We start from the raw sequence: 25,857 nt of genomic DNA on the forward strand, positions 1-25,857 counted from the left end.
TGTGTGCTTGTGCCATACTTACCTAGGTGGCTTGTGTCTCCTGTATGTAGTACGTACAATATTTTTGTCCCCAAATACGTACATACACATGTATGTTTATAATACATAAAATCTGTAAACAGTCGTCCACACTGCCCTGCGAATGCAGACCACACAGATGTGGGGGGCATCCGTGGATTTTGGTATCCGTGGGGGTTCCAGAACAAACCTCTCATGGATGCTAAAAGAACAGCTTTATATTATTATATATGTAAAATTATGGAGAGATGGAAATGTAGGCAATGATCTGAGCAGAGTCAGGTCCTAAGCCCATATAATCAAAGCTACGGTTTTTCCCATAGTCGTGTGTGGATGTGAGAGTCGGACTATAAAGAAAGCTGAGCGCCGAAGAATGGATGCTTTTGAACTGTGGTGTTGGAGAAGAGTCTTGAGAGTCCCTTGGACTGCAAGGAGACCCAACCAGTCCATCCTAAAGGAAATCAGTCCTGAATATTCATTGGAAGGACTGATGCTGAAGCTCCAATACTTTGGACACCTGATGCGAAGAACTGACTCCTTGGAAAAGACTGATGCCGGGAAAGATTGGGGGCAGGTGGAGAAGGGGACGACAGAGGATGAGATGGTTGGATGGCATCACCGGCTCAATGGAGATGCCTTTGAGCAAGCCCCGGGAGCTGGTGATGGGCAGGGAGGCCAGGCGTGCTGCAGCCCATGGGGTCACAAAGAGTCGGACACAGCTGAGCCACTGAACTGAACTGAACGGAAGCCTTCCTTAGACTGAATCGCCACCGCTCAACACAGCTGAGGACCGACCGAAGGCTAAATAAACGGCTGGTCCAAGGCTGCCCTCCTCTGCCCCCCTAATGGTGGATGCAGAACTCTCTTCCAGGTGCATCAGCAGTCCCTGCATCATCACTTACCTTAAACAAGAACGTTTGCTTAGAGGTGTTACTCAGACGGACCCCAAGTCAGGCTGCGAGCTCGGACACAACTACTTTATTATTGTGGTTGTGATTAACTCTTCCGAGGACCTGGATCTGGCGTTGACATTACGACCAGATCAGAAAAACGAATGTCCACGGAGACTGCGGACAGGCTGCTGGTCTCCAGCTGCTTTTTGTTCCCAAGCAGTCAACGGTGGTCCTCTGCATCACACAGAGGCTGCCAGGGAACACGCTCTTAACTGTGACGGCAGGAAGATTGAGTGGGGGGACCCTACACCCCACAGTGCGCTGACCGTGGGCGAGAGCACTGTCGTGAGGGCTGAGAACCCTCGCGTCTGAAAACACACACAGGGTCCGGACCCCCCTGTCTCGTCCTCTCTACGGGTCTTCTCGGACTTTCAGAAGAGAGTCCACCGCCTTTCCGCCGCGGGACACGCTTGTGATGTGGATTTCGATGGTGCTGCCGTCGGAACCTGGGGAGGAAGAAAGACTGTCACGGGCCGGTGTCTGGGAGTGCCTTTCAGAAGCTGCACGGCTGTCTTCAAAAGAGAAAAAAGAAAAATACACAATACTTGCACCTACGTGGGATTAAAGCATCCCAAAGGACAGAGCGAACCCTACACAATCATCTCGGGCAACTTGATTGATGGAATGACTGTATCCACCCCACAACCCCGCCTTCCGACACTCTCAGCCAAACCCAGTGGACGCTGCAGACCAAATAGAAACCAGGCCTGTTGACACCGTGCAGCTTCGGGGCCCTGGGACTCGCGCTAAGTCAGGGGTCCCCATATCTCAGTGTTCTGCGGTCCCAGGGGTGAGGTCACTCGGGCAGTGGGGCTCCGTAGTCACCCGGAGGTGACAATTCCAGGAGGTGCCCGGAAGAACTTCTCTTACTAAAACTGAGAGTGGCCTTTGCACGGATGATGCCACGTGGTTGGAGGAGGAGGAAGGGTGTGGGGAGCAATCAGTGGAATCAAAGCAGGCATCACTTGTCGAAACTGTACTCCTTGAGGCCAGTTTAATCCATCCCAATGACACACCTTCCTCCGGACCCTGTGGGAACAGATGTGAGGATTATTCTCTCGGGGCAGAAATACCCAGGCTTGCCTGCTGTTGTGCCAGGTTCTAGGGGGTGTCTGTGTGTGTGTGTGCGTGTGTGTGTGTCAGGAATGAGCCATGGAAGACAGGGAAGGGTGGCCTTTTCAACTGTGCGTGAGGCAGGTGACTGCCGTTGCTGAAAACCTCCAAATCCCAAATTTCCTCAACCTACACGCCCTACGGATGGTTGCAGCCTGTTCCCGTCATGGCCCTCTGCTCACTCACAACCTTCAGGGACGGGCTTCTTTACACCCAAGCTGAGTCCTGCCACAGGGCCTTTGCACATCCCCTTTTCTGCCGGTGAAGCTCTCCCGATTTTCTCACTCCCACACTGCACTCAGGTGTCAACTGAAATGTTACTTCATTCTCAAGGAGGTGTCCTGGACAGCTCGCTAAAACCACTCTCCTGCCCTCTACAGATACGCCGTTGTTCACAGCACTTCCTTTTTCCTTTATTTTTTTAACTTCGATGATGTCCAACTTTTTTTTTTTTCCTTGAGTCACTTGTGCTTTAAGTGCATTCTTTTAAATTATTTGTTTATAGCTGTGCTGGGCCTTTGTTGCTACACGTGGGCTTTCTCTGGTTGCAGTAAGCGGGCCTGTCATTGCGGTGGCTTTTCTTGTTGCAGAGCACAGGCTCTAGGGTGCACGGGTTTCAGTATTTGTGGCTCACAGGCCGAGTAGTTGGTGGCACATGGGCTCCATGTTGCCCCGTGGCCTGTGGGATCTTCTCGGACTAGGGGTCAGACTGGTGTTCCTTGCACTGCAAAGCAAATTCTTCACCACCGGACCACCAAGAGTCCTTCATAGCACCAAGGACCACCAAGGAACCACTGGGGGCCTTCACAGCACTTCCTGCTCAGTACTTGTGGTGCATGGGCTTAGTTGCCCCCTAGCATGTAGAATCTTCCCGGCCCAGGGATCAAACCTGTGTCCCTGGCACTGGCAGGTGGATTCTTCCCCATGGACCACCAGGGATGTCCTTCAGTTCTCTGTGATTTTCATTCTGTCTGCCACTGGAATGGACAGTGTCAGTGGACAGTTCGTTTGTCTCTGTTAGTCACAGTAGTATGTGTGGCCCCTGACACACAGAAGGTGCTCCATAAACAAATGTGGGATGCATAAATCCTGTGGGGTTGCGGCCTTGACGTCAGGGGGAGGCCGCACAAGTCCCTCTGAGCATTAAGACACTAATGTATCAAGACAGGCAGAAGCGAGTCCTATTTAACATGTGCAGAGTTTTTGAGAAGACTCAAGGAGGAGAAAAGAGAGCCTCAGGGATGGAAATACCTGGAGAAGCCTGAGATACAGGAAGAGGCTACGATTATGACCAAGAAAAAGCAAGTGTGAGTCTGTAGCATCCCCACGACCACCTCATGAAACCCCACCGTGGCCTGCGTGGGGAAAGGCTCTGGGAGGGTCGTCCTAGGGCAGGATGAAGATGCGTCTGGGGGGGAATCTAGGTCTGAGTAGGTCACCCCCAGAGAGCAGAGGAATTTAGAAGATGGGGGGAAGGGCTCACATCAACGGCCATGGACGCTGCAACCACATCTCAGGAGAGTCTGGATTGCCCGTCAAGATGGTGGGAGCAGCCATTTGGAGTGGAGAACCCACTCCTCCTGGAGACCAGGCAATCAGTTCAGTTCAGTCGCTCAGTCGTGTCCGACTCTTTTTGACCCCAAGAACTGCAGCATGCCAGGCCACCCTTTCCATCACCAACTCCTGCAGCTTGCTCAAAGGCATGTCCATCGAATCAGTGATGCCATCCAACCATTTCATCCTCTGTCGTCCCCTTTTCCTCCCGCCTTCAGTCTTTCCAAGCATCAGGGTCTTTTCCAAGGAGTCAGTTGTTCGCATCATGTGGGCAAAGGATTGGAGTTTCAGCTTCAACATCAGTCCCTCCAATGAACACCCGGGACTGATCTCCTTTAGGATGGACTGGTTGGATCTCCTTGCAGTCCAAGGGACTCTCAAGAGTCTTTTCCAACACCACAGTTCAAAAGCATCCATTCTTCGGCACTCAGCTTTCTTTATGGTCCAACTCTCATATCCATACGTGACTACTGGAAAAACCATAGCTTTGACTAGATGGACCTTTGTTGGCAAAGTAATGTCTCTGCTTTTAAATATGCTGTCAAGGTTGGTCATAGCTTTTCTTCTAAGGAGAAAGCGTCTTTTAATTTCATGGCTGCAGTCACCATCTGTAGTGATTTTGGAGCCCCCAAAAATAAAGTCAGCCACTGTTTCCCCATCTATTGGCCACGAAGTGATGGGACTGGATGTCATGATCTTAGTTTTCTGAACGTTGAGCTTTAAGCCAACTTTTTCACTCTCCTCTTTCACTTTCATCAAGAGGCTCTTTTGTTCTTCTTCACTTTCTGCCATAAGGGTGGTGTCATCCGCATATCTGAGGTTACTGATATTTCTCCTGGCAATCTTGATTCCAGCTTGTGCTTCCTCCAGCCCAGCGTTTCTCATGATGTACTCTGCATATAAGTTAAATAAGCAGGGTGACAATATACAGCCTTGACGTACTCCTTTCCTGATTTGGAACCAGTCTGTTGTTTCGTGTCCAGTTCTGTTGCTTCCTCACCTGCATACAGATTTCTCAGGAGGCAGGTCAGGTGGTCTGGTATTCCCATCTCTTTAAAAATTTTCCACAGTTTGTTATGATTCAGACAGTCAAAGGCTTTGGTGTAGTCAATAAAGCAGAAACAGATGTTTTTCTGGAACTCGCTTGCTTTTTCAATGATCCAGCAGATGTTGGCAGTTTGATCTCTGGTTCCTCTGCCTTTTCTAAATCCAGCTTGAACATCTGGAAGTTCACGATTCACGTATTGTTGAAGCCTGGCTTGGAGAATTTAGAGCATTTCTTTACTAGCGTGTGAGATGAGTGCAATTGTGCGGTAGTTTGAGCATTCTTTGGCATTGCCTTTCTTTGGGATTGGAACAAAAACTGACCTTTTCCAGTCCCGTGGCCACTGCTGAATCTTCCAAATTTGCTGGCATATTGAGTGCAGCACTTTCACAGCATCATCTTTTAGGATTTGAAACAGCTTGGAGACCAGGCAGCGGCTGGGAAGACAACTTCCAGTTCCAGAACCGCATTCCTGCTGGAGACGCTTCACAAAGGCTTTGATTTCTCACAGGATCACCCCACACTGTTGACGCTCACATCCTGAGCTCGTGGGAACTTGTGTGCAGTTTCTGTAGTTCTTGCAAAAAGACCATGGCCTGGAGGGTCACACAGTGGCTCATGATCGAGGTCTCAGCTCAGCACCCACCCTCGTGACCTGACACTTTGGGGCATGCTCTACACCCTGTGGTTTGTTTTTTTTTTCCCAAAGTTCTTGCATCCTTCGCTGTCCCCTCGGGCTCCACAAAGGAGACCCCTTCTTGCCACAACCAGTCTGTGAGTCTCAGATGCCAGCACCATTGCAGATGACCCCTGCCCCCTCAAGCCTAGCCCGGCCTAGGCTGAGCTGGTCTGCTGTGTGCACCGAATGCTTTCCAGCATGTCTGCCTTTCCACGGGTTTCTTGTCTGGTCTTAGCAAATCCAACAAGGCCGTGGCGGGTGTGTACTCACTCTACATTGGTGTGTGTGAACATCTGAGTGTCTTTGCAGGAAGTGCAGCTGCTGGTGACCTCACAGTGCCCAAGGGCCAGGCCCCCTTCCTAGCAACTTCCAGCAGTGAGCCTTGCAAGTCCAGGCAGGCTCTTGGGAGCTTCCTGGCTCTGTGCAGACCTGCCATTAGGGGTGGCATGTTGTCTCTTGGGCCCTCGGCGGTGTCTCTAGCATCCCTTGACACCTCAAAGCCCTAGATTGGCCACTCCAACCAGGAGGTACGAAGCATAAGCCATAGAAAGCATGTGACACCTAGCCCTGAGTCCCCTTCAAGCTGTCGAATCGCCTTCAAGGTTTAGCCAGCCTGACAGATTGGAGGCCCTGGGCTGTGTTAACTCCCACACTCCCCTGGCATTGGCAACCCATGGAGCCACATGGTTTTATGTGGATGGCAAGTGGGTGGCAGGAAAGAATCAGAGACAACAAGACGTATGAGACAGAATAGAAATATGTGGAAGGTAATGGGGAACCGTGGGAGAGAACAGGGAGCTCTGAAGATCAAGGGAAGAATTGTGCAAAATGGAAGAACCGTGTGTGGGGAGAACAAAGTTAAGAGGAAACAGAGTGGAGGGAACGTCAAGGTATTGTGAGACTAACAGAACTGCAGAAGAAGGGAAAACTGCAAGAGGGAGACCAGGGATGCTGGGGGAAAGAGAACCGCGAGAAGGCGTGGCATTCGGGAGACAAAAATGAAGTTTGGGAGCCACGGAACTGTGTCGGAGGATACAGAGAGATGGGAGAGACAGTCGTGAGAGAGGGTGCCGTGGGAAAGGACCGGAACTTGGGGGAGAGATACGGAATTCAGAACAGAAAACGTACTGTTACCAAAAGGTATGCATGCAAGGGTCTGGGTGCTCGCCTCTCAAAAGCCAGTAAGCGGGCCAGGTTGGTGGAAAGGAAAAATCTGCTTTATTTCAGATGCCAGCCACTGCAGGGGAAGGGTGGCGGACATCTGTACAAAGGCCAACCCCCCCCCCCCCGACAGGCAAGGGGTGAGAGCTTTCATAGCCAAAGCTGGGGGGGGTTGGGGAAACATGCAGAAACAGGACAGTCATCTCTGATAGTCATCTTCAGATTGGTCATCAGCTGTCTGGCTAGCGTCATCATGGTTGTTTTAGGTACAGATAATCTTTAGTTCTCGCGTGCACTCGTTCCCGTCTTTGCGGTCAGTTCTCGGAACTGTTGGCAGCTCAAGTCCTGGGTACAGTCAGGTCATCGTGTAGTTAACGCTTCCAACTGGTGTGTTTTGGTATCTATAGGACAGCTCACAGGAGGTGGCTCAGAATATTATCTATAGCCCTTCAGAAAGAACTAAAGGTCCTTGTGTGTGTGTGTGTTAGTAGCTCAGTCATGTCCAACTCTGCAACCCCATGGACTGTAGCCCACCAGGCTCCTCTCTGTCCATGGACTTTTCCAGGCAAGAATACTGGAGTGGGTTGCCATTCCCTTCTCCAGGGGATCTTCCCAACCCAGGGATCGAACTCTGGTCTCCTGCCTCGCAGGCAGATTCTTTACCGTTTGAGCTACAGTGGAAGTCTCACTACACTTAATGACTACATTATTATTATTTGGTCTCCTTTGACCGTTTTCCTTTGTTTCAGCACTTCTTGCCTCTCTGATTAAACTTATTCTTTGACTAAACTTCTCGACAGGCAAAAGGCAGGCAGAGAACATGATGGAATGGCGGGGGGTGGGCAAGGACCATCCAGTCTTGCTCTGTGTCATTATGGGGAAAGCGTGTTGTGGGACAGACTGATCATCATGAAAAAGAGGGCTGGGGGAGGCCTGGGAGATTTTTGCATTAAGAATGAATAATTGTGGGATGAATAGGCAATTGTGGAAAAGAAGAAAAAAAAATGAGAACAGAAAATCATAGAAGAGTAAAATGGCAGAAAAAATGAAATGTGGTTGGGAACAGAACCCTGGAAGAAGAAAATGGTGATATGAGACTGACCGCAGATAACACAGAGCCGTGGGGAAGTGAAATTATTCGAAAGAGGGATTCTGGAAGGAAACAGAAAGCTGTGGGCAAATGGAGAGTTGTGGGCAAGGCAAGGATTATGGGAAAGAAGGAAAACTGCGGGAGGAGTGTGGAGTTGCAGAAAAGACGCGGGGTTGGAGAGAAGTAGGGAATTATGGGGAAACAGATCTTTGTGGGAAACGGGGGATTGCGTAGAGAAGGGGGACGTATGGAAAAGCGAGAATCAGGAAATCCCGATTCTTTACAGAGATGCTCTTCCTATTTTGAACTCAAGCTGTCCTAAGGAATTATACACAGATCCTCTCATTGTGAACCGTTGCCACAGTCGTGAAAGTGAAGTCGCTCAGTCACGTCCGACTCTGCGACTCCGTGGACTGTGGCTCACCAGGCTCCTCCATCCATGGAATTTTCCAGTCACTAGGTTAGTCCTACGAGCAAATGTAAGCGTTATGTGTCCGCTCAAAAAGCTTAACTGGCCTTTTGCTGGCCGCAAGATAAAAATGCAGAATCTCTAAACACCCGTCGACAGCTCTCTTCCCCGACCTGCCTCTCCCACCGCCAAACGACATGCAAGGTCAGCCTTTATTTATTTGTAAGTCTTTATTCCTAAGTTCCCCACATGATACTTCTCAGAGACGCTCACACCCCAGCCCCCGCCTCAGCTAAAATGGTGTTGACTGTGTTGCAAGCGCTCAATGAATATTTGTTCAAATTCAGTTGACTTTTCCGTTAAGTGGTGAATAAGGGCCAGACACCGCATTAGATGCTTTATGATGGAGGCTCAATGGAAGCCTGTCGGCCTGGAAGTGAATCCTGAAGTAGCAGATAGAGGCTTAAGGATATGATAAACAGGCCACGCTTTGTCCTGACAGTGCAGACGGGGAAAGGCCTAACCATACTTAGGGCTTGGAGTCTGTATCTCTGGGCTTTTCTCTGACACACAACAGCATTTTCTGTTTTATGAAAGCAAAGTGGCTGGAAAGGAGACAGGAAACATGCCTGAGATTAAGGCAGCCTTATCTCATTTCCACGATTACCACTTTATTCAAAAAGGCCTGCAGTTCCTGAGGGTTCTGGCCTCAGTGTACAGCCTGTGATATAGATACATGAGACCTCCGTATCTATACCACAGCCTGTGGTATAGATACGGAGGTCTCATGTGTGGGAGTCATTCTGTTTGCTGACTTGTACCCACATCTTTAACTGTGGTGTTGGAGAAGACCCTTAAGAGTCCCTTGGACTGCAAGGGGATCCAACCAGTCCATCCTAAAGGAGATCAGTCCTGAATATTCATTGGAAGGACTGATGCTGAAGCTGAAACTCCAATACTTTGGCCACCTGATGCAAAGAGCTGACTCATTTGAAAAGACCCTGATGCTGGGAAAGATTGAGGGCAGGAGGAGAAGGGGACGACAGAGGATGAGATGGTTGGATGGCATCACCGACTCGATGGACACGAGTTTGAGTAAACTCCGGGAGTTGGTGATGGACAGGGAAGCCTGGCGTGCTGCAGTCTGTGGGGTTGCAAAGAGTCGGACACGACTGAGCGACTGAACTGAAGTGAACCCACATCTTTAGCCCAGATTGCTCTGCCTTGATATTTTAAATGAAGATTGGAAATTTTCAAGACTTTTTTTTTTGGCCACACCATGTGGCATGGGGGAAGCTTGGTTCCAGATCAAGGATTCAACCCTTGCCTCCTTCAGGGGCAGCGCTGAGTCTTAACTCCTGGCCCATCAGGGAAGTTCGTTTCATGGCCATTTAATTCTCTTCCTCCCCAACATTTGCTTCATCTTCCCACTCAATTTATGAATATGTCATTGGGCTTCCCAGTTGGCCCTAGTGGTAAAGAACCCACCTGCCAATGCAGATAGACGTAAGAGACGTGGATTTGATCCCTGAGTCGGGAAGATCCCCTGGAGGAGGGCACGGCAACCCACTCCCGTGTTCTTGCCTGGAGAATCCCATGGACGGAGGAGCCTGGGGGGCTACAGTCCGTAGGGTCGCACAGAGTCAGACACAACTGAAGCATTCAGCACATCACAGTATTACTTATGCATTCTTACTAGATTTAGCATTTATTGAATGCCCTCTTTGTCTCAGCACTATGTAAGCACATACCACACAGTCTATGTAATCTTATGAGAATCACTGTCATTATTACCCTATTAGAAGTCAAGAAATACTGAAGGAGATTTGCAAGAAGGGCTAGTCCTCAGCTCACGTGGAGGAGGACCAGATGAAGAGTCCTGTGTCCATTTGCCATGAGCCCTTCCTGGAGGTTACTGTCACGGCTCTTAATATTCCTTATACTTAGCTCGTAAGTCACCTTGCCTCTAATAACCTTGACAAATGTTGCTACAATTTAAAGAAAGTGCTTACTCATTATAAAGTCTCAGTTTAAAAAATGCGTAAGAAAATCTCAACCCTTTTTTTCTCCCCAGCTCTTTTGAGATATATCTGACATAGTACCCTAACTTGTATGTTACTAAGAATTCCTTAAATCTTTAAGCCTCATGTCTAAGAGTTCTTTAAATCTTACAATTAGTTACTCTTAGGGCTTTAAAGTAATGTTCAAAATTCTCCAAGCTAGGCTTCAATGGCACGTGAACTGAGAACTTCCAGATGTTCAAGCTGGGTTTAGAAAAGGCAGAGGAACCACAGATCAAATTGCCAATATCTGTTGGATCATAGAAAAGGCAAGACAATTCCAGAAGAACATCTACTTCTGCTTCATTGACTATGCTAAAGCCTTTGTGTGAATCACAACAAACTCTGGAAAATTCTTAAAGAGATGGGAATACCAGACCACCTGACCTGCCTCCTGAGAAATCTGTGTGCAGGTCAAGAAGCAACAGTTAGAACCGGAAATGGAACAATGGACTGGTTCCAAATTGGGAAAGGAGTACATCAGGGCTGTATATTGTCACCTTGCTTGTTTAACTTCATGCAAAATACATACGTTATGTGAAACGCTGGACTGAATGAAGCACAAGCTGGAATGAAGCTTGCCGGGAGAAATATCAATAACTTCAGTTATGCAGATGACACCACCCTCATGGCAGAAAGCAAAGAACTAAAGAGCCTCTTGATGAACGTGAAACAAGAGAGTGAAAAAGCTGGCTTAAAACTCAACATTCAACAAACAAAGATTATGGCATCCGGTTCCATCACCTCATGGCAAATAGATGGGGAAACAATGGAAACAGTGAGAGCCTTTATTCTCTTGGGCTCCAAAATCACTGCAGATGGTGACTGCAGCCATGAAATTAAAAGACAATTGCTCCTTGGAAGAAAAGCTATGACCAACACAGACAGTATATTCAAAAGCAAAGACATTACTTTACTGGCGAATATGCATGTAGTCAAAGCTATGGTTTTTACAGTAGTCATGTATGGATGGGAGAGTTTGGACCATAAAGAAAGCTGAGTGCCAAAGAATTGATGCTTTTGAGCTGTGGTGTTGGAGAAGACTCTTGAGAGTCCCTTGGACCACAAGGAGATCAAACCAGTCCATCCTAAAGGAAATCAGTCCCAAACGTTCATTGGAAGTACTGATGCTGAAGCTGAAACTCCAATACTTTGGCCACCTAACGTGAAGAGATAACTCATTGGAAAAGACCCTGATGCTGGGAAAGATTGAAGGCAGGAGGAGAAGGGGACGACAGAGGATGAGATGGTTGGATGGCATGACCGACTCGATGAGTTTGAGCAAGCTCCGGGAGTTAGTGATGGACAGGGAGGCCTGGCGTGCTGCAGTCCATGGGGTAGCAAAGAGTCGGACATGACTGAGCAACTGAACTGAACTGAACTGAAGCCTTTTAGGACTAATTTGCCATCAAATGTATAATTTAACATCATTATTAAACAACTATTGGCCCTTTCCAGGTGTGGTGTTCAAGCATGAGCTATGAATGCAAGATGGTCCATGGGATGCACGGTGGTGTATTCTGGTTAAAAGTCCTTTCAACTGGCCCCAGTGTAGTGAAGTGGCAAGAGAGAGAGCTTCAAGGCCCTGGTGGGGACAGAAGGAAGGGGTGGGGTGGCCTCATCCCCAAGCAGCCTTTGTGGGAATCAAGCCTCCTGGCCCCCAGAGGAGGTGCTGCAAACGTGTGTTTTCTTGTAAAGGATTTTCGGTCTTGCTACTCAACACTAACAGCAAAACATCTATTCCAGAAGGATCTTTCAAGGGAATAAAATCTGCATAGGCGAGGGAGGGTAAAATGAATCAGTTGTCATAGCCGTGACGGTCATTGAGATTCAATTAGGAATATAGGTCATAGTCTGATTGTTACTCTCTCTCTCATTACCCATCTTGATTAGAATATAAATGAGCTTTTTGTAACCGTGTATTTAGAATATAGAGCAAACAATCAATTACAGGGTTACAGTAAGTTTACAAAAAGGTATATGTAATGAGTATTTTATAATCAATACATATAAATAGATATACATGAATATATAAATATTAAATATATGTAGTAGGTTTAGTAACTGATAAATGTTAAAGAAACATTATTTGGGCCTTAAACTGATACTTTCGTCCTCCGTATCAGTGGGGTTAATGTACAGAACCCCAAATTACATGAAAAGTGAAAGGGAAGTCGCTCAGTCATGTCCGACTTTTTGCGACCCTCATGGACTGTAGCCCACCAGACTCCTCCATCCATGGGATGGATTCTCCAGGCAAGAATACTGGAGTGGGTTGCCATTTCCTTCTCCAGGGGATATTCCCCACCCAGGGACCGACCCACCCAGGGTCTCCGGGATTGTAGGCAGACACTTTACCATCTGAGCCACCAGGGGAGTCCAAATGAGATGAACAAGAGTTTAAAAAGAGGACCGATTTGAGGACCACAGTGCAAGAGTCTTGACGGGGACAGAGCAGAAGAGCCAGCGATAGGTGACCTGCATCTCATCTTAAATGCCCCCGAATGAACTGGACAAACCAAGCTGCACATAAAATCTCCAGAGGTCAGGCTGCCTGCTGTTCATTGTCTTACCGAACACGTCACCGCGGGCAAGAAGTGACGGTTTATCTCAGACCCAGAATGTCACGCATCCCAAGGCAGAGCTAGTGATCGTTAACACAAAGCTACGATGCTCAGTCCCTGGGTGGGGAAGATCCCCTGGAGGAGGGCACGGCAAGCCGCTCCAGTATTCTCGCCTGGAGAGTCCCCACGGACAGAGGAGCCTGGTGGGGCAACAGTCCGTGGGGTCGCAGAGACTTCGACAGGACTGAAGCCACGTGGCACGCAGGCACGGGGTGCTCCATGTGCTGGAGGAAAGGCACCGCGCTCACATTACAAGGAGAGGTGAGTGATGAGCTGCAAGATTAAGCTGGTCCCTTTCCATTCATGCCCTAAAGCTGGTTCCAGAAAACAGGGCAGAGACCCTCCTGGTTGTTTACAAAGGAGTTCCTGGGGATCCTGGGGCCTGCCTCTTGCCCAGAGTCTCTTACCTTCAGACAGCAGGCTCAAGGCCTCGTCGGAAGTGTGCACGCCGCCCGGCAGCTGCTTCTTGGGAGCGGGGCCTTCCCCGGGCTCGTGGGGGCCCCCGGGGGACGGGGGAGCCCCCTCGACGGCTGAGGTGGTCATCGAGTCCCACTGGATCTCCTTGCTGGGACCTGGAAGAGTCAGGCGGCAGCCCGTCCAGCCGTAGAAGGCCAGGGACAAGAGGAAACCTTGGGCTGGATTCAGCATCCCCTGGGAGGGAGGAGAAAGAGACGGCATGTAAGTCAGGGCGCTGGCGGGCCTTGGGGCTCACGGGGGTCGCTCCGGCCTGCCAGGCTGGCCTCAACTGGGGCGCGCCCTGTTGGCTGGTTTGGGGCAAGAGAGAGACTGGCCTTCAGAAGTGTGTGGGGGACACAGGAGACCAGGGTGGGTGAGAGGAAAGCCCCAGGCATCACCCCAGCGATGTGGTGTCCAACTCTTTGCAAGTCCATGCACTGCAGCCCCGCCAGGCTCCTCTGCCCGTGGGATTCTCCAGGCAAGAATACTTGAGTGGGGTTGCCATGCCTTCCTCCAGGGGATCTTCCCGACCCAGGGATCGAACTGGGGTCTCCTTCATTGGCAGGCAGATTCTTTACTGCTGAGCCACCAGGGAAACCCAGGCACCTCTCCACTAACTGCTCCTGTATGGAGATTTTGTAGTGGAGACACAATGTACTGGAAATGTGGAGGACAATGTATCCGTGATCTTTCCACCTTATTATGGTGGTGTGTTTCTAGGCAATATTGTTGCCTACGTGTGTGATTAGGTCGTTGAAATGAGTATAATCTATATATTCTGCATTTTTCACTTTGTACAAGATGTCATAATTGTCCTACTTTACATTGTCATTTTCAACATCTGCATACCGTTCCATCAAGATCAAAGACAGCGATTTACTTAACCATTCCCTTTTTTTAAAAAAAAAACGTGGGTTGTCTAGAATGCTTTGTATTTGTAGACTGTGCTCCAAGGACTATCTCCAACTCTGTGGCTTTTTCAGTCTGAAACATTTCTTCCAGATAAATACCCAGATATTTTTAGTCGGCCTGAAAGGTTTGAGACACTTACCAAACTGACTGACCAGAGTCATATCCCTGTAATAATGATACCAACACTGGATGGACAAGCTAGCTCATGGACCACAGCCAGATGTGGGGGCCCCCGCAACCTCTTCAACTCACTGCATATTTAAATAACACATAGACCATACTTCTCAGTGGTTTTTATCCTGTCTGGGTTTTTTTTTTTTCTCCTTCTTCTTTAGGAAGTACATTTAAAATCAAGATTGACCTACCATCATGAACCACGTGGTCTTGGCTGCGTTTCTGACCTGTTTCAAAGAGCTGCCATTGATATCTGGTTGCAATTCAAGATAGAACAAAAGGCTTTCATTGATGACATTTGAGAACCAGCTGTGAGAAAGAAAATGGGCCACAGGTAAAGAGAACATGCGATATCATTCGTTTTTTCAAAATTTTTGCTTATTTTTAATGGGAGGATAATTGCTTCACAATATCATTTGTTTTCAGTGCCGGAGGTCAGGGAACACATCTGCATGCATGAGTGCTGAGTCACTCTGTTGTGTCCAACTCTTTGTGACCCCCATGGACTGTAGCCCGCCAGGCTCCTCTGTCCGTGGGATTTCCCAGGCAAGAATACTGGAGTGGGTTGCCATTGCCTCCTCCAGGGGATCTTCCCAACTCAGAGATCGAACCTACATCTCTGGCATTGCAGGCAGATTTTTTTTTATCCACTGAGCCACATGAGAAGCCCCAGGGAACATGTCTCCCAAGACCTAGAAGTCTGGGAGGGGTGACCAAGTAGCTGCAGGAGGAACCAACACCCTGAGAACTGACGTCAGAGATGCCCCCCGCCCCTGTCAGCCAAAAGCAGAGACCAAGAGACCCTTCTGATGGTCACAATCAATACCACATCGGGTGGAGGGTTCTAGCACATGTCAAATAGCCCAGAAGTCATTCCTCCTTTGACAAGCAACCTGACGTCTTGATGGAGACCAAAACGAACCTTGATATTTTATGTCGGAAATTTCTGACATTGGTGTCAGCAGGTCGGTGAAGTTGGAAATGGCGGGCTCGGGGTATTTTGAGAGGGAGGTAACTCATGGCTCTCCCAGGAGAATGTCCAAACCAGCCTCCTCCCATCAGATGAATTATTAACCACCAACGTGTGCCCTGTCTTGCGAAGCACTCTGTGGCTGCAGCAAAGAGCTTTCTGATTGGGCACTTGTCACAGGTCTATTTGCACAGAGCACACCCACCTGAAATGCTGGGGCTGGCTGTCTTTGGGGGATGGGGGGCCCACTGAGGAGATGAAGATTGCTCTCTACCCTTCTTGGTTTTTTTTTATTTTTAGTTGTTTTTTTTGGCCGTGCCACACAGCTTTCGGGATCTTAGTTTCCCGAACCAGGGATGGAATTCATGCCCCCTGCAGTGGGAGCTTAGAGTCCTAACCACTGGACCACCCAGGGAGTCATGATTTCTGTCCTTGTTGCCCTGAGCTGTGAGTCATCACAGAGACACAGGCCGTCGCCCCTGTGTCTCATCAGATACAGGAATCCTACAGCGACTTCCCTGGCCATACAGCAGTCAGGACTTGGTACTTCCAGGGCAAGGGACGAAGGTTCAATCCCTGGCCGGGGAAGTGAGATCCCACATGCCCTACATTGCAGGGGAAAAAAATAATTAAAAAAGAATACAAAGATGGATGCAAAAATAAAAGATGGATTTAGAAGGCATGATGAAGCATTTCATTTCAATGTTAACCCCGGCAATGGGACAGTACTCCGGAGGCAAGTGGTTGGGATGTGTCCACCTTAAAACGAGAACTTTCCGTTCTTAGGGCTTCTGTATAATTTGAGCGGATGTGAATATCTTTCCAGAAGGTCAGGGCTGTAGACTGGCCTTCCTGTCTGGACAGCACTGGCTCCAGGGCCACCTGCACAAGCCTGAAAAGGTTTCCTCTCCCAAGACTCTGCCTCTGGAACTGAGGTCACACTTGGGAAGGCACCTGACGAGCAGTTTGCATTTCACTTCCCAGGGACGGTTTAAAGAAAAAGAAACACGTTACCAAACGATGAAAACCAGCATTATTTTCAAGAATCGGGTCTTGATCACGGCTCCCATGCGTCTCTCGTTGTCCGTGTAAACGCCTTGTCTTCCTTTCAGTAAGGAGGCCACTGTGGAGAGCAGAGGGGAACGTTGTGCGATATTCACGATTTACAGAGGGCAGCAAAGTGGACGGGAGCCTGCGAGTCACCCTGGAGAGGAGGAAGCAGGATACCAGCCATGCCTCTCTCACCACTGCATGGGGTGGGTGGGGGCAGTGCTTCTCAGACACTTGGGGGAATACATAGCTTTTAAAGGTTTACTTTGAAGTCTTTGTGGCTTCCCTGGTGGCTCAGCTGGAAAAGAATCCGCCTGCAATGCAGGAAACCTGGGTTCGATTCCTGAGTCGGGAAGATCCTCTGGAGAAGGGAGAGGCTACCCACACCAGGATTCTTGGGCTTCCCTGGTGGCTCAGCTGGTAAAGAATCCGCCTGCAATGTGGGAGACCTGGGTTCGATCCCTGGGGTTGGGAAGATCCCCTGGAGAAGGGAATGGCAACCCACTCCAGTATTCTGGTCTGGAAAATCCCATGGACTTTATAGTCTGTGGGGTCACAAAGAGTCGGACATGACTGAGTGACTTTCAGTTTAACTTTTGAAATCGTTTAGATTTATATAAGATATACAGAGATAGTAGAGGGCCCATATAAGTACACCCAGCTGCCCCCAATGTTAACGTCTTCCACAACCACACTCACGCTGGTCAGCGTGAAGAAAGCAACACTGGTACAGTGCTGTTAACTACACCCCCAATTTTATCTGGATTTTATTAATTAGTTCAGGAAGTGTATTTTTAATAGTTTATACTTTTTATTTCTATAATAAAAATAATTTTTATAAATATAATAAAATATATGTATAAATTATTTTTAAAAATAATTTACTAGGAGACTTCTCTGGTGGTTCAGTGGTTATAAAACTCCATGCGTCCAACACAGGGGCCGAAGGTTCGATCTCTGGTCAGGGAACTACGATGCCCCATGCTGAAAGGTGCAGCCAAAAAAAATAAAAATAATAATTTATCCTTGATTTCTTTCTTTCTTTGGCCGAGACTCTGCATGTGGGATGTTAGTTCCCCAACCAGGGATTAAACCCAGGCCCCCCTGCAGTGAAAGCTCCTAGCCCTAATCCCTGGACCACCAGGGGAGTCCCATACTTGCTATGTTAAAATGTTGAAAGATTTTTCCATCCCTCCTTTAGACACCTTGGAAAATATAAAAAAAAAAGTTTAGAAACAAAATTAATAACCCATGGTCCCCCTAGAGACAACTACTGTTAGCATCTTAGTGTATTTCCTTCCAGTGTTTTTTTTCTACACATTGTTTTCACTTATTTTATGTAAATGAATCACTATTTTTTAATCACTATGATTAAATGCAACGTTTTTAAAAAAGCAGTATTTGGCTCAGATGTTGAAAGCATCTGCCTAAAATGTGGGAGACCCGGGTTCAATCCCTGGGTCGGGAAGATTCCCTGGAGAAGGAAATGGCAACCCACTCCAGTACTCTTGCCTGGAAAAATCCCATGGACGGAGAAGCCTGGTAGGCTACCATCCGTGGGGTCGGAAAGAGTCGGACACGGCTGAGCGACTTCACTTTCTTTCTAATACGCTATGGGGGTTGTGTGTTTTTACATTTTTATTGCAGGAGAGTTGATTTCCAATGTTGTATCAGTTTCAGGTATACACACACTGGTTTTCAACGCAGATAGAGACCCCAAGATCCTTGGTGATGCGCTCTCCCTAAGTAGCAGAGCATGTCGCTTGTGTAAAAAGTTCTGCAATCCACAGTCGAGCCTCCAGCGACCTTGCTGCGGAGGTGTGTTTCTTTACTCTCATTCTGCCCGTGAGGGACCCACAGGGCACGAGGGGGCTGGAGACTTGCCCCAGGGCGCGTCTCCCTGAGGATGGGGTAGAGGGCTGGAATGCAGGCCCCCTCCTAGTGTTCTGCTGACTAACCTCGCCCAGATCTTTCTGGTGCCTCTGACTCACTCCTGCGGGCCTCTTCCTGTTTCCTGCCCAGCTGGGAGAAGGCACGGGCCCAGACAACACAGGAGGAGCCGGGTCCCCCCGGGGGACAGCCCGGTCCATCTCCGCCGCTCACCCACGGCTTTCCTTTCCTTTCCTCTCCTCTTCCTGTCTCCCCCTCTGCCAGTTTTCAAGGACACTGGGTCTTTGGGGGCACGCCAGGGACAGACCCAGGATGAGTCTAGGTAGAAGGGAAAAAGTCCACGGGTTCCCGGGCTTTGCGCTAACGGATGCTGGCAAAGACTTCATCTAGTACGCTCGCTTCCTGTCACTGATGTAAACCCACTCACTCTCCCCAGCTTCATTCCGCCCGTCTCTGCAGGGTGACAGATGAGGTCAGGGGTCCTAGATGATGACTGAGGCCCAAGAGCCAGGGCCGTCCCCGTGGCCTCATCCCCGGGGAAACTTGCCTGCCCTTTACCTGCGATCACCGTCTTTCGGAACAGGATGGGGTTGCCCACGAGGACCAGTAGCAGCGGCAAGTAGGTGGTGATGTAGTGGGGGATGGCGTGCTCCAGACCCCTCTCGCACCTGGGGAGGGGAGAGAAACCCAGACATTCCTCAACAATGAGGCTTTGCCTGAAATAACCCGCCGCCTTATCTGAAAGCTGAGATAGGAGGACCTAGAGCGCAGAGGGAAGTGCACAGATCGCCTCTGGAGGCCGGAAGGAAACCTGACTCACATCTCATCATGTCTGTGGACAAGCAAGTAAATCACAGAAGAGGAAGGAGGATCAATCACAGTTCTGTCTGTCTCAGAAAGCGGGCCGCTTTTCAAGGTCCCTGCCGGAAAAAGTAAAGACAGGAAAAGACTCTGCAATGGTGGACCCCCACCACAATCCCCCTGGGACCCCTTCAAAGAAAACACACACATTCAAGCAAGACAAAGGCACTCAATAAACTAGTAAGGTCATCAGCACTTTACTACGAGCTAGGCCTGGCTGACGTCACCAGTAAGATCCAAGCTCTTTCCTCGATCCGCTGAAAACACCCGAGCTTCCTATTTCCCAGGACACTTGTTCTCAAGGTGACCCGTAATCATTGCGGTGGTTCTTTTCAGAAAGAAAGACAGGGATGTCTACTGACAGGTTGGGAGACTCATCCGTCAGCAACAGGATATGGTGGCGTGCTACACATAGGTAGGTTACCAAGGCCGGGAGTGTCACTGAACCAATGCATAACGTGGAGAAAGTGGCAAAGGGGCAGAGGGAATCCAAAGAAGAAGTTGCTCAGGTCCGACCCCACATGGGGTGGAAGACCAGAGGAGGCAGCAGCCCTGGTGGCCGGGGAAGGGGAGATGATAAAGATGCCAGCGCTTTCGTCAGTATGGAGTGCTCACACCAGAGATGAAAGTGGCAGGAAAATGCATGAAACCAGGCATGAAAAAGGCAGTGCCACCTTTTGTTGCCCTAAGGATGGCAATAGCATGTGAAGATGGCACGTTCTTTTTTAAAAGAAGCTTTCTCCTTCAGCTGTGAACGCTAACCCATGGTCTACAAGGGCTTGAGGGGAGAAAGGGGCACAGGAGGAGCAAAAGATGAGATGTGAATCCCGGACTGAGCTTTGAGGGACAAATGAGTGAGGGTGGGAGCCTGCACAGTGCCGGGGGCTCTGGGTCTCAGGCTCTGAGAATGCAAACGATGGAGGATGTAGATGATGGGATGATGGAGGGAGGAGGTGATGGAAGGAAGACATGATGGAGGGTGGACAGGATGGAGAGTAGATATGATGGAGAGTGGACATCACGGAGGCTAAGACGATGGTGGCTGGAGATGTTGGTGGGTGGTGATGATGGAGTATGAGATGATGGAGGGTGCGCATGATGGGATGATGGAGAGTGAAGATGATGGAATGTGGTGATGATGGAGGAGGAGAAGATGGAGGTAGACATGATGGGATGATGGAGAGTGGAGATGATGGGATGGTGGAGGGCAGACTGATGGAGGGTGCAGAGGGGGGAGGGTTAACATCATAGAGGGTGGACATGAGGCAGATGAGATGATGGTGGCTGGAGATGATGGAGGATGGAGATAGTGGAGGATGGTTCTGTTGGAGAATGGAGATGATGGAAGATGAAAATGATGGAGGGTGGAGATGATGAAGGATGGGATGATGGATGGTGGAGATTATGGAAGACGGATGATGGATGGTGGAGATGATGGAAGATGGGATGATGGATGGTGGAGATGATGAAAGATGAGATGATGTAAGGTGGACATGATGGAGAGTAGAGATGATGGAGGATGAGATGATGAGATGATAGAGGATGAGATGACGGAGGTTAGAGAAGATGGGATGGTGGAAGTTGCAGATGATGGAGGTTGGAGGTGATGCATGTTGGAGATGATGGATGGTGGGGATGATTGAGGGTGGAGATGTTGGAGGGTGGGGGTGATAGAGGATGCAGATGTTGGAAGATGAGATGATGGAGAATTAAAATGCTTCAGGGGGAGGCCTTGTGTTAATCTCAGAGCACCTCGGCTCACATGAAACAGCCCCAGGATCTCACGGGTGGAGGTAAGGGATAAAATTTCTCTTTCCGATTAACTGCATCCCTCTGTAACAGCTGCTTACTCTGTATTTGTCCTTTTAAGGTTCCTGGAGAGAACAGGTTATTTTGAGGGGTCTACACAGAGGCCTGGAAGTACTCACAGTTGACAAGGCAATAGGACCGTGGAGACATTTGACTGAGCAGCTACAAGAAATTGAGAAAGATGGGGAGAAACGGCCTACTACACCACAGGTCAGCAAACTTTTTCTCTAAAGGAACAGATAGGAAATATTTTAGGCTTCAGAACCCTCACAGCTTCTGTCAAATCTCAACTCTAATGGGTAAAGCAGCAATAGACAATACATGTACAAATGGGTATGGCTGTGTGCCAATAAAACTTTATTTACAAAAGCAGGCGGAGGGCTGGATCTGTACTGAAGGCCATGCTGTACTGATCCCTGAGTCTGTGCTCTGCTGTGTTTAGTCACTCAGTCGGGTCCAACTCTTTGGGACCCCATGGACTGTAGCCTGCCAGGCTCCTCTGTCCATGGGATTCTCCAGGCAAGAATACTGGAGCGGGTTGCCGTGCCCTCCTCCAGGGGATCTTCCCAACACAGGGATCGAACCCAGGTCTCCCGCATTGCAGGCAGATTCTTTACTGTCTGAGCCACCAGGAATGTCCAAGAATACTGGAGTGTGTAGCCTATCCCTTCTCCGGGGAAACTTCCCGTCCCAGGAATTGAACTGGAATCTCCTGCGTTGCAGACTCTTTACCAGCTGAGCTAGACAAGAAGCCCCTCCCTGGGTCTACAACACCTTAAAATCACAAAGAGACAGTGTCCAACCTCTGATTTTCAGTTTTCCATTAAACCTTGGAGTATATATCCTTAGAGGGACCTTGAGGTTTTACAAATGGTAAAGTGTAGGGATTCAGACTCTTAAAAAAACGTCTGAGACAGTTTCAGAGGCCACACCTCCCAGCATGTGTTCAAAAGAGCACAGGATGGAGACATGAAAAAAAAGTGCAGATAGCAGAAAATGAGCTCTTCTAAAGCAACCCTTTGCATCTCCCAGACATCTGGAACTCAGCCCTGGGATGTTCAACTCACCTGCGTGCCCAGAGGAAGCTGGTTTGAAGGATTAAAAATAAATCAAGAGTGGGTAGGTGGAAGCCATGCCCATCACAGGCCTGTAGGGAGGAGAGATGCACCCCTAGCTGATTGTGCTTCTGAGGTTGTTTTTTTGTCTGTTTAAACACGGCCCTCAGTACAGATCTGGCCCTCTGCCTGCTTCTGTCAATAAAGATTTATTGGCACACAGCCATGCCCACCTGTGTATGTATTGTCTATGGCCATTAGCACCGAGTAGTGAAAGTCACGTAACATCAAACTCATCGTTCTAAAGTGAACGACTCAGTGGCATTTAGGACATCCACGGTGCCGTGCTAGCCCCACCTCAAGCTCTGTATCCACACTGGGCGCAGCACCGACCCAACACGTACCCAGCACGTAGGTGACAGGCAGGAGCGGAGGACCCTGGCTGACTCAAGGAGCCAGGCACGTGCTCACGGCTGCACGGATCCTGGACCACGGCCCACCCACCCATGCGGGGTCAGCACCCAGGCATGTCCTGCAGGAGGACACCCCACGGGGGTCGGGCATCGGGGGGAGCCCTGGCTTACCTGGTCATGGAAGGATAGTAGAGCATGAGGGCTCCCTCCACGCTCAGCAGGGCGGCCAGGCCCCAGGCCATCAGGTGGTACAGGAGGATGGTGCTGGGGGAGGGAGAATACAGGTCCAGAACCTCAGGTCCAGCACCTGCCCAGCCCCGCACTCCGCGAGCAGCGGGAAAACACATGCAGGGCAGACTCAGCAAACAGCCCCTTGATTGTGCCTCTGAGGTTGCTTCCTTTGTTTATATCTTTAAACGCGGCCCTCAGTACAGATCCGGCCCTCCACCCGCGTTTGTCAATCAAGTTTTATTGGCACACAGCCATGCCCACTTGTGCATGCGTTGCCTATGGCTTCTTCACCCATTAGCGGCTGAGTAGTGAAACTCAGGTAACGTCAAACTCACCATTCTAAAGTGAATGACTCGGTGGCATTTAGGACATCTGCAGTGCTGTGCAAGCCCCACCTCAAGCCAGTTTTGAAACATGTTCATCCCCCTAAAAGGACACCCAGACCCATTCGGGGGTCCCTCCCCATCACGCCTGCACCTCCAGCTCCTAACAACCACTCACCTACTGTCTGTCTCTATGGATTCACCTATTCTGGACTTTTCTTCCAAGTGGAAGCGTAAACAATGTGGCCTGCTGAGTCTCGTTTGTTTCCCTTAACTTAACGCTTTCCTAGTCAAAGCTATGGTGTTTCCAGTAGTCACGTATGGATGTGAGAGTTGGACCATAAAGAAAGCTGAGCACGGAAGAATTGATGCTTTCGAACTGTGGTGTTGGAGAAGACTCTTGAGAGTCACTTGGACTGCAAGGAGATCCAACCAGTCCATCCTAAAGGATATTAGTCAGTCCTGAATGGAAGGACTGATGCTGAAGCTGAAACTCAAATCCTTTGGCCACCTGATGTGAAGAACTGACTCACTGGAAGAGACCCTGATGCTGGGAAAGATTGAAGCCTGGAGGAGAAGGGGACGACAGAGGATGGGATGGTTGGACATGAGTTTGAGTAAAATTCCGGGGGTTAGTGATGGACAGGGAGGCCTGGCATGCTGCAGTCCGTGGGGTTGCAAAGAGTCGGACACAAGTGAGTGACTGAACTGAAAGCTTTCAAGATTGATAGGAGGGAGGGATGGGTACCTCATAATTCCTCCTAGGGGCCTAGCTCCCCCAGTAGCCAGGGGTTCCCAGCCTCTGTCCTTCCTGAAGTCACCTTGGTACCTAACATGCAAGAGTCTTAATGCTCAGACCAAACCACAAAGAAGGTCTTGGAGAAATGGGTAGCCATCTGACATTCCAGGAGAGCTGAGAGACTTTCTATCTCTCTGTCCGCCAGACCCCTGATCATTCCCTGCAGAGTTCACACTCTTACCACCCCCATTACATCCTTAACCATCCCCATCCTTCATCTCTGTACACCCACACACCCCACCCTGTCCCCCCGAAGGAGCAGAGGCAGCAAGCCTTGCAGATGATCCAGAGAGGTTGAGAAACTTGCCAGGAGTCACTCAGCTAGTGAGTGAGGGGGCAGGAACTTGAACCCACTGGGGCCAAGCTACTAACCACTGTGTGATTCCTCCTAGACAGCCCCCTCTCCAGCTCCAGAATTCTTGGGCTCTGTACTTAGCATGGAGAAGGCAATGGCACCCCACTCCAGAACTCTTGCCTGGAAAATCCCATGGATGGAGGAGCCTGGTGGGCTGCAGTCCAGGGGGTCGCTAAGAGTCGGACACAACTGAGCGACTTCACTTTCACTTTCATGCATTGGAGAAGGAAATGGCAACCCACTCCAGTGTTCTTGCCTGGAGAATCCCAGGGACGGGGGAGCCTGGTGGGCTGCCGTCTATGGGGTCGCACAGAGTCAGACACGACTGAAGCGACTTAGCAGCAGCAGCAGCAGTACTTACATAACACACCCATACACACTTCTTTGAACTTTTTCCTATACCTTTCGATACCATCAGAATTTTTATATTCATGCCAACCCTTTTGAGTATCTGTCCAGTTCCAAATATGCAATTTACTGAATTACTTGTTTCCACGGTTTTAAAATCCTCAATTTTGGGCGGGGGGGCTCACCTGGAGAATACTTTGCTATTTTTTTTCTTAATATATCTAGTTTACCAAAATATAGTTGACTTACAATGTTTCAGGTGTCCCGCAAGAATACTGTGCTGTTTTGATTGTGCCTTCCGCCTTTTATAAAAATGACCTGGCATTAGATGTTTCTTGGTGGAGTGCCCGCTGGGAGGTTCTGATGGACTGTGTCTTGGGTTCATTTCAGTTCAGTTGCTCAGTCGTGTCCAACTCTGTGATCCCATGGACTGCAGCACGCCAGGCCTCCCTGTCCATCACCAACTCCCGGAGATTGCTCAAACTCATGTCCATCGAGTCGGTGATGCCATCCAACCATCTCATCCTCTGTCGTCCCCTTCTCCTCCCATCTTCAATCTTTCCCAGCATCAGGGTCTTTTCAAATGAGTCAGTTCACATCAGGTGGCCAAAAGATTGGAGTTTCAGCTTCAACATCAGTCCTTCCAATGAATATTCAGGACTGACTGATTTCCTTTAGGATGGACTGGTTGGATCACCTTGCAGTCCAAGTGACTCTCAAGAGTCTTCTCCAACACCACAGTTCAAAAGCATCAATTCTTTGGTGCTCAGCTTTCTTTATGGTCCAACTCTCACATCCATTCATGGCCACTGGAAAAACCATAGCCTTGACTAGATGGACCTTTGTTGGCAAAGTAACGTCTCTGCTTTTTAATATGCTCCTGGTTGGTCATAACTTTTCTCCCGAGAAGTAAGCATCTTTTAATTTCATGGCTGCAGTCACCATCTGCAGTGATTTTGGAGCCCCCCCAAAAATAAAGTCAGCCACTGTTTCCACTGTTTCCCCATCTATCTGCCATCAAGTGATGGGACCAGATGCCATGATCTCAGTTTTCTGAATGTTGAGCTTTAAGCCAACTTTTTCGCTCTCCTCTTTCACTTTCCATGTCTACCCTTCAGAAATGAGTACTCGTGGCCTCTCCAACCTTCCCCTCGGGCAACGAGCTAGGGCAGAAGAACCCAGCCGCTCGCACTGAATACCTCTGTCCGGCCGACCTCCGGATCACCAGGTAGGCGTCCACCGCGTAGCAGAACCACCACCAGAAACAGGCGCTGTACAGCAGCTGGATCCAGAGCTGTAATCACAAGAGGGGCATCCCAGCCCCTGAGGGCGGGCTGCAGGTGGCCCTGCCCTGCCCTGATGTCATCCCGGCCCCGCCCCCACCCATGACGTCATCAGGTGTCCCAGGAAAGCCCTCTGCAGACACGTGGCCACCCTTGGAAGCCCAGGCTGGGATGTGGCCTGGGTGCAGGCGAGTGCCTTGGTTCCCCCGTCTGCTCAGCTGG

At 49.4% G+C, this 25,857-nt stretch overlaps 1 protein-coding gene across 1 annotated transcript in view; it reads right to left on the reverse strand.

Annotated features, from left to right (window-relative positions):
• Nucleotides 1-981: 981 nt before the first annotated feature.
• The window catches only part of LOC145537847 (G-protein coupled receptor 143-like), a 29,833-nt gene continuing 4,957 nt past the window's right edge, over nucleotides 982-25,857 (reverse strand). The window contains exons 3-9 of the mRNA XM_081568795.1: nucleotides 25,552-25,646; nucleotides 22,468-22,560; nucleotides 18,717-18,826; nucleotides 16,233-16,341; nucleotides 14,440-14,557; nucleotides 13,114-13,357; nucleotides 982-1,417 (exon numbers count right to left, since the gene is read on the reverse strand). Coding sequence (XP_081424921.1) covers nucleotides 1,323-1,417; nucleotides 13,114-13,357; nucleotides 14,440-14,557; nucleotides 16,233-16,341; nucleotides 18,717-18,826; nucleotides 22,468-22,560; nucleotides 25,552-25,646 — 864 coding nt within the window. The 3' untranslated portion in view covers nucleotides 982-1,322. The remainder of the gene's footprint in view (nucleotides 1,418-13,113; nucleotides 13,358-14,439; nucleotides 14,558-16,232; nucleotides 16,342-18,716; nucleotides 18,827-22,467; nucleotides 22,561-25,551; nucleotides 25,647-25,857) is intronic.

This window comes from Giraffa tippelskirchi, chromosome Y (assembly GCF_054371585.1).
Source record: "Giraffa tippelskirchi isolate mGirTip1 chromosome Y, T2T-mGirTip1v1.2.pri, whole genome shotgun sequence".
Lineage (NCBI taxonomy): Eukaryota > Metazoa > Chordata > Mammalia > Artiodactyla > Giraffidae > Giraffa > Giraffa tippelskirchi.